Source organism: Bradysia coprophila, unplaced genomic scaffold (genome assembly GCF_014529535.1).
Source record: "Bradysia coprophila strain Holo2 unplaced genomic scaffold, BU_Bcop_v1 contig_350, whole genome shotgun sequence".
Lineage (NCBI taxonomy): Eukaryota > Metazoa > Arthropoda > Insecta > Diptera > Sciaridae > Bradysia > Bradysia coprophila.
In genome coordinates this window covers 10,483,542-10,500,658 of record NW_023503608.1, presented here as the reverse complement: position 1 = coordinate 10,500,658, position 17,117 = coordinate 10,483,542, and the positions used below count along the sequence as shown (strand labels likewise).

The following is a 17,117-nucleotide window of genomic DNA, read 5'->3' as shown; positions in this document are numbered from 1 at the left end:
AGCTGAACTTTTTCACAAAATATCTGTGATTTCGATGTGGCACACTTTGTACTACAAAATCTGAATAAATTGAATTTATGAGAAAAACGAGAAATAATCGATTTAATTAGTCATTTCACCCACGAATAGTAGTAAGAAGTCGATTTCGTTGCAAATACACAGATTATACATATTTTTCGATATATTTACGAAAAATTGAAGTTCGTAGTATAGTTTTTCAATTCATGTGCCACATTGAAATAACAAATATTTTGTGAAAGAGTTCAGCTACTGTCATGGAATATTATGCATACTTACTGGCCAAGGTGTCCTCGACTCACCAGTACCGGTTGCAGTGTCTTCACTTGCTTCGTGGGCGACGTGGCCACTCTTAAAAATTCCATTCACAAATGTTATAAAAGTGATTTCAAGAGTATATCCGATCGGGACATGCCTAGTGTACTGGTAGTGCTCGACCTCCTCTACCATCTCATACCACAGGCTAAACAAAATCATTTGTCTCTCAGGAAATATAAGTCAAAAACCAAAAGGTCACATTTTCGATGTTAGGCAATCTTGGCAGTGACACCTTTTGGACCATCGGTTTCTTCGGTAGTTTTGTAGAGTTTTCAAAGCTCTACATTCCGCTAGAACATTGTTTTCAAAAATACTATCAACTTTCCGAATTATGACCTTCAGAAACTTAAAGTCGCCCGGGGGGACTTCTTCCATGGCTCCATTGGATCCATCAACCACATGCCCGAACACAGTTTTCGATGATATACGTTTTCCGCACACAGGCTATCGCGGTCCTTAAAATTTGCAAAATTCGATACGCCCTATTCCTTATAGCAATTCTTCGTAGACAACAAGTTATTGACCATTGTGCAATAATTTGGTCTTTTCTCCGTGAAAATCAATTTTAATTTAAAGCGACTAAAATTCGAAAATTGTGTTAGCCGACAGCAGAGCTACAAAACCCTCCAAAGTTCATTTTAGTCTAAAAAAAATCAAAGTGATATTTCCACTGTATATGACATCGACAGCCCTCATAACCTATGTTGGCCGATAACTCAATGAGCTATCTAATGATACTATGGCCGTCAAGTCCCTCGTCACTTGTGGACAAAAAACAGGTAAGAAAATTGCACTTTTCAGTTTTCGGTTACCTTCCACTGACTGCACAGGGGATGGAATGTTTATTTTAAATCAACAGACCACAACAGGTACATATACAAGAAAAATTTCAGAAACTTATGCCCAAGTCACGAAAAAAACGAGCCGTCAGAACAGTCGGAGCGTTTGCTGCGACTGAGCCCCGTACGAACCCGTACATCTATTGCGCACGTGACCCTAGTTCGTCCGTCGCCCTACTCTTAACGTAAGTCTACTGCGCCCGTAAATCTCGGTAAAGTAAAATTCTTATGAAATTTTTACGTCTTAAAAATTGCGCATAGCGCAATTACGAAGCCCCGTACGATGTTCCTTCCAAACGTAACACAAATTTAAAATTGACCTAAAATTTCCTCAGTCCTATATTAACCTATATTTATCTATAAATAAACAATTTACTGATAAATGTGCTAGTATATAGCTCAAAATAACTATCTATACCATTATATAGCTCAATATAGCTCAATATAGCTATATATATTTATATATAGATATCCATATCTGGGATCCTTGAAACACCACACACACATAACCAATCACTTCCCACTGATCAGTAACTTTGTAAGTTTTCATCATTTTCACCGATTTCTATTGTTTTTACAAAAATCCAAAATGGCGGCTGACGGCCATTTTATTAGGAGACCTGAAATAGTACTGACGATTCACATTTATTAATACCTTTCAAACAAAAAAAAAATCATGAAATTCGGTCAAATATTACTCGAGATATTAACAAAAAACACCACCTTCACTGTACGGCCGAGTAGCCTCATATAAGCTCACTCCAAGAGACCTAGCTCACGCTCCGGTGAACCGAATTTCATGAATTTTTTTTTCCCTTATTGGTACGGTCAATACCTATCTATTGAAGCAAAATCCATCTAAATACGTTCAAATTTGGCCAACCTACAAGCAAAAACGGCTTACCGCCCTGCACTTAGTTCACACCAAGGGGTCTAACAAATGAGTCGGTCATCCAATTTCCATAAACTTTTTTTTTGTCGATAGGTATTGTAAATACCTTTCATTTGATGTATCACTTACCAGTGTAGCCTTTAAATGGCCAGAGAAATCTTTGGAAAACGTTAAAGCACTTATGGGGCCCCAACTCGGGAGGGGTCGACCCAAAATCGCCCATCTTCGAACTTAGCCTCACAATTTCAACTACCTTTCAGGGAAAAAAAAAATTTTGAAATAGGATTTGATTTACTCAAGATATCGACGTGACAGACGGACAGACGGACAGACGAACAGACGGACAGACGGACAGACGGACAGAAGGACAGACGGACAGACAAAATTTTTATTGTGGATTCGTCATCTATGAACATAGGCAAACACTTTGCCCTTACCGCCTGCTTCGAATTCCATCAATTACACACGGCACCGTAATCCTATAAGCCCCTTCGTACTTCGTACGGGGCTAAAAATTAAAGGGTTCAGTTGGAATCTAGGGTTCAGTTTCATTTTTTCGATGACCACCACAAACCGACCGGAGAAAATTCATAGCTCTTATTGATTTAGCAATAAACTGTAAGCTCCATTGCGAATTGTTACTGAGCAATCATAACATAAAACGCCTCTGATCTTGACATCGGTGATAAGTTGCAGCCAGTGACCATCGTACAAAAATTTGTTAGATTTAATATTTAATAAAAATAGGTTCATTTATCCGATGGTGAGATATCAGAAAAATTATGAAATGTAGCTCAGCAAAGCACCTCTATTACCCTGCTAGGTGCTTTGAGCTCAGTCAATAATCAATTACCCAATACGATAAATTAATAATTTTCAACCAACTTGTCAGATCACATTTATTAGACAGTTTGCGCAAATGACGTATAATTTATAAACCAAATTATAAGTTGGAAATTATAAGTTGACTTATAAATTATGATTCATTTGCGCAAACTGTCTATTAGTTACTAGATTATTAGACACACGGATTTTGAAAACCGACACATTTTCTGTTTCTGTGTTTTACTTGAGTTTTGGATTTCTCTATATAAAAATATATGCAAAAATCACAAAAAACCAGTAAATCATGAAACAAAAAATGTGTCGGTTTTCAAAATTTCGTGTGTGTGTGTGTGTGTGTGTGTGTATAAAGAGAACTGTGCCGGTCTAGCCAAAAAGTAAAAAGCGAATTGCATTCTTTCGCTCTTGGTGAAATTTCCTTTTTTCTCCCCTTGGTTAACAAATAACTATTACGTGAGTTCATGGTTTATTAAGTTTTCCAGTACTGTTAGAAGAACAGCTAGGCGGGTACAAAGCTGTCTGGAAAAAGAAACATTGGAAATGATTGTATTATTCAGGGCTATTTGGGCTATTCGAGTTCGAGCTAAAAAATTGGAGATATTTGGCTAAATTTAACTATTCGGCCTAAATGGTTCTTTCTAATGCAAAATTTACAAGCTAGCACCTCTAAAACTCCTTTACGTTTGCGATCAGGTAAAATATTTTCAAACTTCAATCGTGTGTAATCAAGCCAATTCTCTTTGATTCATGATGAAAATGTAGATACAACGTTGGATTAAGAGAATCACTATCCAGCATTCATCGTACTCATTACAAACGGTTCGAATGAAATGTAAAAAAAGAGAGAAATTCGAACGCATAGCTTTGCTCAAGAATTAACGCACATCGAAGGTACATTTCATTTCGGAAGATCACGGTGTTAAAACGCACAGAGATATTTTTCCGTCGTGTCCCCACATCAGTCTACAACATACATCATACCGATATTATTATAATACCGAAAGAAAGTCTCGACATTCGTTTAGTATCTGAGTTGGACACAGTGAATAACGACGACAAAAATTTTAAATTGTTAACAATTTTCATTCCAGTTGAATCGGAAATTAAGAGACAAGATATTAAATTTGAAAAGAAATTTTTTTTATTTTCTGCTTTTTTCGTTGTTGAAAAGAAATTAGCAAGAACAGCAAAAGTGTTTAGAAGTAAAAATTAATTGAATTCGGTGGTGTTAATTTGGATCATAATTTCGAAACGAATAATTAAATTGAACGGACGTTAAGAAATTAATTAATTAATTGATTAAATCAAGAAAATTGAAAACCGTTGCTGCTTGAACAGGTGATACGAAAGGATAAATTCTGTGTAACACTCGATATGTGCTAACTTAAGGTGCGTTTGGTCATTATAATTTTCACTCATTTTTTTATTATTTAAGTTGTCTTTCGTAAAACAAATTCAATTCAATCCGCGTTGTCTTCAATTTTTTTTTGTTGAATAACTTTGATCAAAGCGATATATTAATATTGTGTTACTCAATTATTTTTTTTTTACTTTTATATCTTCGTGTTCATAACCACATTCATAACAGTTAACGAACATTTAAATTTTTTGACCTATATTCGGTGCTACTCACGTTTTCGTATTATATTTATATTTTTTGTATACGTAGGAACATAACATTTATACCAATCATTTCTCATTTCTCATTTCTCTAACCACTATAACAACCAAACAACAATGCTTCATTCGTCTGAAGACAGACTTAGCTGCGATAATGCTCTTGTATTAAAAACATTTATACGCCGTCCATACTCACTCCATTATTATGGTGTATAATAATTTGAAACTAAAGTTGGTATATGGTTCGACCACAGCGTACCACACCACATCCAACTCTTTTTATTTTCTTTTTAAATGAAATGATTGAACGTTAATCCAATACTGAACGACAGAGTTCCGAATTTCATAAGGAAAAATATTTTTTTATTATTATTTCTCTTTCAATTTAAATGTTCATTCACATGTTACATGAAAGTTACATGATTTTGACCTTTTAGCTTCATTATTTGTTAGCGAAAATAGTAAATAAATCAAAGACTTCGTTGTTTGTTCAAAAATCATGTATTATGTGTTATGGTAATCGACAGAAGAGAAAAAATGGATTGCATAATTGTACATCGGTAAGGTTTAAAAAAAAAATGATGGAACGTACCGATACTTTTTGTTATACTAAATTCACTGCCTTTATGTGACCAACCTTTTCCGTTTGTATTATTAATTTTTATGTGAAACTAAGACAGATAATTGAGAAAAATACTTCTTTTGCCAGTCTGAACACTGAGATTCTCCCATTACAAATGATTAAAAATTGCTACGCACTGGTACCTTACTCACGAAACTTTCACAAAGTTCCAAGAAAATTTCTGAATCTCTCACAAGAAAAACGAAATTTGTGATCTAAGCTCTGAACAACGCCAATTGTATTATCTGGTTGTATGCCCCTCGTTCATAACTTTATTATGAGCTTAAACGAGTAAATACATAAGTGGCTATGAATGTGTTAACGGCCAATTGATCGTAATATGGCTGGCAGTAATTCTTTCTGGGCGAATTAATTCAAATTTAGAATCTATTTTTAACCCGAAATGAAGCTAAAATTGCGGTTTTATGACTAGTGTTTGTAAACAGTTTGTGGGATGGCTTCTTTATGTGTTCTGTTATACAGAGATATATAGAGAAAGTCACATTCTGATTTGAAATATAATCATAATCCAAGATCTGGTAGAGAAAAGGTTCAGCCTGTTTTGTTGAAAGGTTACATTGAAGTTTCATTTTCAAACCAACGATCAATGACAAATTTAGTTTTTTGTACAAGTCCAATTGAATTTACTTTCATGAGTCAGAATTTTTGTGCATTAAACGGAATTGTGAGTGATTTACTCAAAAAGCTATTAGGCTATACACAAAAAAGTCGTCGTAATATTAAATATCTAGTCAAATATATACCGTATGCAATAATTGGATGCTAATAGAACCCGTTAACATAAATGGCAATTTTTAACAAAGTTTACGAGAAAACGTTTCCATATTTTTACTTTTACCAGCAGCGTTTTATTTGCGTTGCAGAGGAGGTTAATTAGCGAAAACGAAACTCAAGTCATCCATATTTTGTTTTAAAATTATGATTTTTCGACAGATTTAGAATAGTTAAACACATGTCGAAAATTAAATAATTTGAACAAAATTTTAGTTTTCTCACCTAGAAGTTAAACGACCCATAATTACTTCATATTGCAGACACTAACATCACCAAAATTTTGCTATGAGCAGACCAATTTGAAATGTGCCGTACAGACCTCGCCTTGTTTGAATAAATATTAGGATTACCAATCTTTTGTGAAATAGCCGGTAGCAACAATAAAATAGAAATATTTAAACACAGACTCGTGGACTCGGACTAGATTATGATATTCCACGCGCACCTGCTAACGAAATCTAATTTTCTTAACGTAGAATTGACTCTGATCATAGTTTATTCCTTTTTTTGATAACTTCTCCAATTTCTATTACAGGTAGTGGAATCAGCATGAATTTGCTTCAGCTGTTTTTCAGCTGATATACAATCAAAACTGTTTATACTTGTTTATACGGTTGACGCTGCTTCATACACGTGCGTGGTAGTGTGAAAATCGTATAAAAACAGTGGATCAGCTGAAAAACACCTGAAGCAACGCACTTCAAGCAAAAACTGTCATAGTCGACAGCTTCCAAATAGAGTACTATTTTGTATGAAATGGATTTTTACAGTGTCTGGAAGTTGTATGACACACTACCAAGTTTCAGTATCCTATTTAGAGTACCACTCATGCTTCTAGTGCGTTGTCTGAAGCAAATTCTTGCTGAAATTTCACTACCTCTAACTGTTGTAGCTTAGATTTTTCATAAAAAGTTTAATTGCGATGATTGTATTAGAAACTTACGTATACAAAGTTTGCTTCTTATGCAAATTATTTGTTGGCATTCTTTGACAAGCTGTTTTTCATGCAATCGCGACTAGAATAAAATAGTCAGATGTTTCTTATGCACTTTCTCCACATTTTCATAAGAAACAATTCATTAAAAAACGCCAACAAATAGTTTGCGTAAGGAACACTTGTTTTTTGTGAAAATTACGGCAGTTATGATAACAAGGCCAGACCATAGCTATTTTTTTAACGACTTTCGTTGTGTATTTAGTAAAAATTTTGCAAGTAAACATCATGGTTACATTCGAGTTTTTGGACAAATATTGTAGTGTGATGATGACACCATTAAAACGACAAGAGATCGCAAGTATTTCACATTTCAATACGTGTGTGTATGATCTATAAGTTAAAACAAAAAAACAAACAGAAATCAACTTAAGAAAGACGTCACATCCCACAGATACTCCGGTGTGCGTTCTTCGGAATAAAAACAGGAAATGAGAATTCGAAAAAAAAATTCTGTCGACAAATTCTTAAACCGCTTACCCGTTTATCTTGTACACCTAGTTTCCCAAGAATTCAAAACAAAATTTAAAAAAACGTCTCAAGTCCACTAAGGTAAAACGACCATAAACAGTTCAAATCAATTAAGTTATTTATCGCTTGAACCCATGCTCATACATTATATTCAAGCATAAAAGTAAAGCGACATTAACGACTCGTTGAACAAATTGATTAACTGCTTTTATTATACAGTCTCGGCTTACTGACTTACGAAAATTAAAGACCATCCGCAATATATTTTGTAATGTCCAACTAAATAGTGCACAGCAACACAAGACTACACACAAATTATACCAGTCATTTGTTGTGTCGCTCGTTTCCGACCCAGCTTTATATTCACGAAAAAATGAATCCATCAAAAAGAAACAAAATTCACAAAATAGAGAGCACCATATACAATTCACTCTTTTACATATGATGCGATTCGAATGTGACCAACATTTTTAAAAAGAAAACTCGTATGTCTTCGATCGTCGTCTTCCAACAAAAAAAAAAAATCAACGCAACGCAACACAAAACATCTTCTTCATTCATTGGTTTGTTAGCATAATTACCGCGATATGGTTATGTGACGATAGTCTTGTGGGGTTTAAAGAAATTAATTTAGGTCATCGGAATGTGTGCCATGTGCACACATATGATTATAATATCTGAAACCTGTCTTTGATGCGACGATCCGATGTACCAAACCGATGTGTACGTGTATACAGAACTAGAAGTAAAACATTCTTGATTTTGTTTGGTATTTTTTTATGAAAATGTAGAGTCAGAAATTTGTTTTCAGTTGTGATGTTAATGACACATCATTCTGAAGAATATAACAATTTATTGAACTCTCGCCCTCGATTCGTCGTTCAACTTTTTTTTCTTCTTCTTTTTCATTTACTTGCATACTAATTTACAATATTAAGTGTTATACATTGTGTATGCGCACCTTAATTCAAATGAAAAGAAAAATCAGACTGTGTGATTACCGTTAGTCGTGCACACTCGCACCGCATTGCACAGACACAATGCCGAACTTGATATACTTTCGTTTTTACTTAAATATTTTTGTTGCTAAATTGTAGATTCTCCAATTTTAAAAATGTGATTGCCCAATCTGACACATTTTTGTAAGAAATGCCTTGGGGATGGGCCTCTTTTTTTCGAAAGAATTACATTCTTGAAATATTTATTTGACCTCAATTTTCGTGCCGAAGAAGACGTAAGGTGTTGAACTATTTGCTCTTTACTGCGTGAGTGTTCGCTAAAAATCATCAAACTAGAATATACCTGGAAATTACGTTGATTGATAAGTAGTATACCTGTTTGATGTTTCTTTATTAAATGATAATCACCGTTAATATTACGTAGATCAAAATGAACTACTTAGAAACACTGAAGTGCCCGTCTTAAAGTTTCATCGAATTTGAAACTTTATATGATCTTAGCCTTGATCGAGAGAAATGAAATATTTTACTTGATTTGATTGAATATGCCTATATACACTCATAGAATTTTGAAAACCGACACATTTTCTGTTTTGAGGTTTTCTGGTGCTTTGTGAATTTTACATGTATTTTTATATGTAGAAATCAAAAACTCAAGTAAAAACACATCACTGCTTTCGGAACGTGTGCGTAAGACGACATTAGCAAGATTTAATTATTAGTTACATTAATTGTGCTGCTACACTTTGATTATTCAGTTTAATCCGCCTAAAATGTAATGAGGGATTCTTTTGAAAAACAGCCTACCGAAATCGGACACATTTTCCAGTGGACTTTTTTATATGTGCCTAGAAAGGTATTTGACTCCAGATCCCAAAACCACTTTCAAAAATATTCTTCGAAGCTTGTGTGGCTAGCGAGAGGTCATCAAAAATCGAAAACTTGCATTTTTCCTACAAATTTTCTCCATTTACACGAGCCGTACAGGGTCGTGTGGGGTGTCATTAGAAAGGTAATCAGATGTATTATTGAGCCGAATTGGTTTTAAAATTCATCCACACTGAAATATGTACAGTTGAAGTTTTCAACCGAAGACTGACACTGTACATGCAGATGTTTCTCGAGGTACACGAAACGTACATGATCGTGTGGGATGTCATTGGAAAGGTAATTTTATGTGCTTTTGGGCCAAATAGGGTCTTATATGGGTTGGATGCATCTACGATGAATGTTGAAATGTTTAAGTGCCCATATTTCATCTCATATGCATCCAAACCCCATGAGACCCGAAAATACATAAAATCACTTTTCCAATGACATTTCTCACGACCATGTACGTTTCGTGTACCTCGAGAAACATCTGCAAGAACCGTGTAAGCCTTCGGTTGAAAACTTCAACTGCACAAAATTCAGTGTGGATGAATTTTAAAACCAATAAGTCCCTATTCGGCTCAATAATACATCTGATTACCCTTCTAATGACACCCCACACGACTCTGTAGGGCTCATGTAAATGGAGAAATTTTTGTAAGAAAAGTGCAAGTTTTCGGTTTTTGATCACCTTTCACCAGCCACACAAGCATCGAAGAATCGAAGAAAGTGGTTTTGGCTTCTTGGGTCGAATACCTTTCTAGGCACATATGAAAAAGTCCTCTGGAAAATGCGTCCGATTTCGGTAGGTTGTTTTTCAAAAAAATCCCTCAATCTAATTTTAATCCGCATACCAAAATGATTAGGTTCGAATGTAAATATCAAAAATTCATGACAAATCTTCACGTAACTTCTACAATTGACACATTTGTGATTTGCATTTTAGTTAGGAATTTAAATTTTTAATAGTTTGTGTTGTGATAGCGAAAATTCCAAGCAAAACGTCTATTTTCATTGAAAAGATTATATTGAAGTACCACAATAGCATTTATAGACGATTCTTTTTTCAAATTCAATCGATAATAATTCGGTAACGAAAGCTCTGATGCGCAACCCCTGCTAAATTTAAGAAGAATTTATTAACAGACACCAGATTTGTTACTATTTTCTGACGTAGTTCATCTGATAATATCGGATCGGGATCACCTTTTTTCTGTTCGGGTCAGTTTAAATTCGGATTTAAAAAAAAGATAAGATTTGATCTGAAAATTTTAAATTGACCTCAGAAATTTATCATCTGCTATCGATATCAACGACAAAAATAAGCGATAACAAACGGTTATTATACTCCTATATACTAAAATGCTTGTTAAAACAATTGAAGTAAAAGATTTTGTAATAAATCCTAGGCAATGCTATAAACAAGAGAAGTACCAGATTTAATGATTATTATACAGCGTGGCCTCGCGAGGGTAATATATTGAAGATGCTCTAAAAACCAAATAATGAGTCATCTCTAAATACAGACACTTTCACAAGTAAAAGCTATTGAAAAGCTCAGTAAATATTAAAATGATACGTGAAGTGTGAAACAGCATTATTAATGCTGGAAATCAATTTTTCCTTAAAATAACAAATATTGCACAATAGCAAGACCTTCGTTAGAGGAGCAGACATGTAATCAAGATTCCGAGAAATATCTCAATTGGTCGGAACAAACAACAGCCTTTTGTTATATACGTTGTTAATCTCAATCATTTACGTTGATCGACTATTCATGTTTATTTAAATAAAAAAAAAGAATTTCAAAAATATATTATTTAATAAGCGATAATGTTTACATAATTGTTACGTTGTGTCAATAAAAAATAAAGTAAAATATTTATATTATTGTGATTGGTTCGATCGGCGAGTAAAAACAGAGTCAAAGCCGACATTTAAACACAACTCTACAGAAGATGATATGATGATTGTTTTGTAATTTTTATTTTTTGAATATTAGATGCTTTACACTTTATTTCTGTCGCTAACAATTTACACTCTCCGCATAATACGGTGATATACTGGTGCCTAATGCGAATGTATTTTGCTTAAGTGTAAATTGCTCAAGAAACTTTGAACAGCTCATCTATCTTTCCTGTTGTAAAGTAACGAAGCAGAAAAAAAAATTGAAAAAAATGATTTGTTGATTGACAACTATAGTCACTGTATGTAACTTCATTGCCCACAATTTCACGTAATTGAATTTATTTCTCATTTAAATTCTCACACGTCAATGAATTTCTTTATCCATTTACTCATTTCCTTACAACATCGAAAACGAACGAAATTATAATATTACGACATTCGTACATAGGCTTTTGACATCGTTTATATCGTTATGAACATTAATCCGTCCATTTACATCCAACGAATGGTACACACACAATGTGTATTTAAATGATAAATTCAAAATCATAACCGTCGCTTGTCAAAAAAAAAACGACAACAACATAATACTCTCCGCGGAGATATAGTTCCACTTTAATCTACGATAACATTTCAAACATATTATCACACTTAGTCGCTGTAACGTACTGGTACTGAGGCAACCAGAGCAAACTATACACAGAGTCGCAGCGGAACTTTCTAATTTCCTAAAAGTAACACACCAAAAATAGTTAATAGAAGGAAAAAAAACACACGAAATTGTGTGTATAATATGTAATAAATGCGATCAGATGGCCATCGATATCATGTTGAGGAACAATCACATTTTTTGATTCATTAATGTTTCAGACACACAATCAGTTTTTATTGTGCTGTTTCATTGCGGACCGTTGAGGCTTATGAACTCAAAACTCGCGAATAAATTTCTCACGCGATGGAAAGATCTCGGAAGTAATTTTTTTTTTGTTTAAATTTTGTTGCTGGTAAAAGAGAACATAATGTGAGAAAACCTCACAATGTTTAAGGTTCTATTAACAGTTAGCATAGTTGAGGTCTAAGTAGTAAAAATCCTTGTTAGAGAATTATAATTTCAACTTTCGGGTAGACTCGCTCAAGCACGGTAGAGTAAGATAAACCAGGCAGTAGCAGTTCATTTTTGAAAAGTCAAAAAAAGAACCTAATACATTGTATGAAAATGAACTCAAATGAACACTGACATAAATTGTATTAATTTTATTCGCAAATATCAAGTCCCTAGTCAAATCAAGCGCTCCTGCCTGGTTTTTTTTTGCTCTGCCGTCGCTGAAGGGATACTAACTTTGTAGACGAAAATTTGGAAGATTCTGTTAAGGTCAGTTGGGAATATGATATTTCTATTGTTAAAACCGGTTTTAACCGATTTTAGTTGATTTAAACAATACGATATTACCGATGTCACTAGATGCTAGTGTGTGTTGGCCTTTAGAGTCTACAATTACGTTAGTGGATTTTCCCTCGTTTTCATATCAATTCTTCCGAGTTATTTGATCGTGTGAATAGATGAGATCATGAAAAGAAAATGATTCAGAAAGTTTTGTAAGAAACTAATTGCAAATAAATAAATTTGTAATCACATCGAAGAATGTCGAAAACACACTTAAGAAATACCAAGCCCATTTTATACTTGACAAACATTCTGAGATAATTTTTTTTTTCTTTCGAAACTAGAAAAATGATTCACCGAACAATTGTAGAGTAATTTCAAAACTTAAAAGCTCAGCACCATGAAGCTTTATACCAATTCTCGAACACGTACTTCAATAAACGTTACTTGGTTTCTATTTATATTGCACATTTTTACGAAATTGGATACTCGTTGGTTTAATCTTCAATCATTTTACTCTTTTTGTATTTAATTCTACCACTTATCTCATCAATAAACGTAAGATTTCATGGCTCACCCCTTTTAAATATCAAGTTTAATTGACTTTTCAGAATTGTATAATGAAATTTTAAATTTTTATCAAATTCATTCAGATAAATGAGATATTATTAATGACATATTCATCATTGCGTATTTAAATACCACTCTCTTTAGGATCCTAGATGTTTAACATCGAAGTGTGTAATTCGGATTTTTGTCGATTTATTCATTTGCTTATCATCACACTTTAAATGAATTCCTTGCGGTAAAATTATCTGTATGCAGTCTACGGAGTGAGCGAATGTGACAGTCTCTGGGTTGGATGCTTGATTGGGTAATGGTTCTTTCATTAACCATTATCCACTAGCCATTACACTAAACCGAGAAAAACCGACATTAAAGTCATTAAAATTGAAGGTCTTCTGTTGACATTATTGGCAAACAATAAGTGTACTGGCAGTATTGCGAGTTTATATTCCGTATACAAGCTCGCAACTGCGAATATCCACATTATATTAATGCAGAAGTTATAATGATCGATTGCATCAGAATGTCAATAAGAAACTCAAACAAAATGCAAATAAATAGTTGGCAGTTGTTGGCAGATTTCTCATATTATTTTAAGCTTTAGTTTGTAGCGAAACTGTTAGCAGACGGATGAGTAACAGTAATAGCGTAAATGGAATAGGGTGAAGTTATATCGGATTTCGGGCAACATTTTCCTCTCATACCCTGAAGTTGAGTGCTTGAACTTAAATTCTTTCTGAATTCATTATTGCATCCGTAATTATTTGACAAGTTCTTGGAAACGAAGCATTCTGCAAGTACATTAATTTAAATTTTTTTTTTACAGATACCAGCATATTGCTACAGTTGAAATGGATATTGTAACTAGAAAGAATGAAGAAAATCGCAAACTATCTCAGTCAAATCTAAACGGTCTTGATAACAAATTATCAGAACTACAAAAATTTTATGATGGCAAAAATGTGTTCGTTACCGGCGGAACAGGTACGCGAAGAATACAATGACAACGAACGAAATTGAGCTGGATCTCATTGACTTATTTCCAAATTTTCAATTTAGGCTTCATGGGAAAGATGCTAATTGACAAATTGCTACGGACATGCCCTGGCATCGAAAATATTTACTTGTTAGTTAGACCAAAGAAAGGTAAAGACATTCACACAAGACTAGACGAGATTTTCGATGATTTGGTAATTTAATGAGACCGTCCACTATGTTCTGATGAGTAACAAGAATTTTAAATTTTCAATAGGTCTTCGAGAGACTACATGAAGAGGTACCGAAATTCCGTCACAAAATTGTGGCCATTCACGGTGATTGTGCTCTTGCTGGATTAGGTTTAAATTTAATCGATCGGCAAACATTAATATCAAATGTACAATTGGTTTTCCATGCCGCTGCCACCGTTCGATTTGATGAGAAACTCAAGTTGGCTGTGGGCATAAATGTTTGCGGTACTCAAGAGGTCTTAGAGCTATGCACGCACATGACCAAATTGGAGGTATTGAAACGATAATGAATTGAAATTGAAATTTCATCGACGGTCTGGTTGCCATTATTTACTCGCCTTTTTGTTTTTTTCTTCTGTGTTGTAGGTTGTAATGCACGTGTCAACAGTTTACTCAAATTGTCACTTACGTTTCATTGAAGAAAAATTCTACAAATTTCCCTTTCACTTCAACGATTTAAATAGATTGATTGAAAAATTGGACGACAAATCATTGGAGGAAGTTACACCAACGTAAGTTTGAAGACGTTTTCTTTTTCTTCGATTTATTTTTACGCGCACATTGTTCACATATATGTTCTGTTCATGATTACCGACACGTTTCAGTGAGGGGGAAACGACTCGGGTGAATCGTGTGACAGTATTTTCTGGACTGCTTCACCAGATTCGTTTCTTCCTTCAAATGGAATGTGAACAAGTTATCTGTAACGGAAAATCATACAAAATATATCTGGCGTCGTTGCCAGTATGAACGTTTATATGGTCTCAATTTTTACACGTAATTAACCATTCTCAGCATCCTTGGCAAATGGCCAAACACATACACCTTTACCAAAGCTCTAGCCGAAGATGTTGTCCGCATAAATGGTCGAAATTTACCGATAGGACTTTTCCGACCAGCGATTATAACATCTTCAGTTAAAGAGCCAGTTGTCGGTTACATTGATAACTTGTACGGGCCGACGGGTGTAGTATATGGTGCTGGCACCGGTGTCCTTCGCACTATGCACTGTGATCGCGACGTAGTTGCCAATATTGTACCAGTTGACATGACGGTAAATGCATTGATCGCAGCTTCATGGGACGTTGCCGTTAATCGGGAAAGAAGGTAGTTAAATGCTACGGAAGTGTGTTCTTGCAGGTTAACATTTTTAAACTAATTGTAGCACCAACACCGAAGACATACCGGTGTACAACTATGTGTCATCGGTGGAGAAGCCACTAACTTGGGGTGAATTCACCGACTATAACATAAAATACGGATTCGAACAGCCGTTCTCCAGTGCTATATGGTATTTGTCATTTCACACGCACAAAACAGCAATGATGCACAGTATCTACGTTATTTTCTTGCACATTCTGCCCGCAATGCTAATCGATTCACTGGCATTGTGCGTCGGCCAACGACCACAACTTCTTAAGGTTTACAAAAAAATTCACAAATTTGCTGACGTCATATCGTTCTTTGCTACCAACGAATGGATGTTCACGAACAATAATATTCAGCGTATGTGGAATCGTTTGTCGGTTCGTGACCAGGCAATGTTCAATTTTAACATGAAGACGATGGATTGGGTCGACTATTTACATCACTACATACCCGGAATGCGAAAGTATTTGCTAAAAGATGACATGTCAACAGTCGAAGCTGCCAGACGGAAATGGAATCGGTAAGGCTCTATTGTTGAATCAACAAGTAAGCATTCGTAACATTCTCATGCAATCATTTTCTTTGGGATAGATTCTATTGGTTACATCAGATGCTGAAAACTGTTCTGAGTTTGATTATTTTATACTTTTTCTGGTCAACCTTTTCCGATTACATTTATCGCTGTTTCTAGGAAGATTGAGGATGAATTACTTTATAATATTACAATTTCTAAGAATAAAAATACTGTTGATATACTGGCGACTGGCTTTCAATTTATCGAAAAGGAACGACTTAGTCAAGTTCAACACTATTTGCACGTCCAAAAATCTATTTTTCTCCAACAGGATGCATCAAGTGGGGCATCATTGGAAAGTTGTGATGTCAAACTTCACAGTCAGTTCCGAGGTTTGTATTTCAGTTCGCCGAGTATTCAAAAGGGGAAAACGTTTCACAGGGGTGTGCGAAATTTCATGATTTTTTTTATGTGATAGCTGGGTCGATTTACCTATATTTTTAGATCCTCTAGAGTTCCACTTAGAACCTTAGTCACTTCTTGGGTACATTTAATTTAAACTTTGGCTCTTCGTGACTCACTTCTAGATTAAATGGAATAAAAATTGGATTAAATGTTTAGATTTCATGTGTTGTATTTAATGTATTTGAGAGAAGAACTATGACGAAATAAATAATATATTAACTATGAAATAGCTTGCAACGCAGACATCACTTTGGAATTGAATAATAACGAAAAATATCGTGGAATTATTTCGAAAATTCGAAAAGGAATTAGTAATTGAGTCGGTTACCCCTCGTAAAACACTGAATCTAGATTTTCAGTTGTTAGACTTAATTTATGTTTACGTGTTACGGCATGTTTCATTTTCATTTACATTGCCTAATCACGTAAAGCATTGTACTTACGAGTTTCCAAGTTGTTATTTGACAAGTGTGTAATACAGCCCTCCCATTCGGGTCGGGCTGTAACACCCCACTTATCAAATACACAACTTGGAACCTCGGAAGTAATATACTATTACAAACCAAAACAACTTTCAAATCATAAAATAGATCAAATTACGCGAGTGTAACATAATAGTATATTACTTACGAGGTTCCAAGTTGTGTATTTGATAAGTGG

General features: G+C 34.5%; 1 protein-coding gene across 4 annotated transcripts; it reads left to right on the top strand.

Annotated features, from left to right (window-relative positions):
- The first annotated feature begins 3,810 nt into the window (after positions 1–3,810).
- Positions 3,811–16,237, top strand: LOC119080937 (fatty acyl-CoA reductase wat-like). 4 transcript variants are annotated; one of them, XM_037189558.1, is made up of 8 exons: positions 3,811–4,299; positions 13,927–14,084; positions 14,160–14,290; positions 14,353–14,601; positions 14,696–14,841; positions 15,125–15,436; positions 15,495–15,998; positions 16,070–16,237. In XM_037189558.1, the coding sequence occupies exons 2-8, from the start codon at positions 13,952–13,954 to the stop codon at positions 16,167–16,169; spliced, it is 1,575 nt and encodes a 524-aa protein (XP_037045453.1). In that variant the 5' UTR covers positions 3,811–4,299; positions 13,927–13,951; the 3' UTR covers positions 16,170–16,237. The 4 variants fall into 4 exon arrangements, with proteins under 4 accessions (XP_037045453.1, XP_037045455.1, XP_037045456.1 ...); XM_037189560.1 differs by having other exon boundaries at positions 3,813–4,248; XM_037189561.1 differs by lacking the exon at positions 3,811–4,299 and adding an exon at positions 11,459–11,477.
- Positions 16,238–17,117: the final 880 nt, after the last annotated feature.

Coding starts and splice junctions, on each gene's coding strand:
- LOC119080937 (XM_037189558.1), top strand. CDS start 13,952: ATGGATATTGTAACTAGAAAGAATGAAGAAAATCGCAAACTATCTCAG. Junction 14,085..14,159: donor GTTCGTTACCGGCGGAACAG/GTACGCGAAGAA, acceptor TTTTCAATTTAG/GCTTCATGGGAAAGATGCTA. Junction 15,999..16,069: donor GCCAGACGGAAATGGAATCG/GTAAGGCTCTAT, acceptor TCTTTGGGATAG/ATTCTATTGGTTACATCAGA.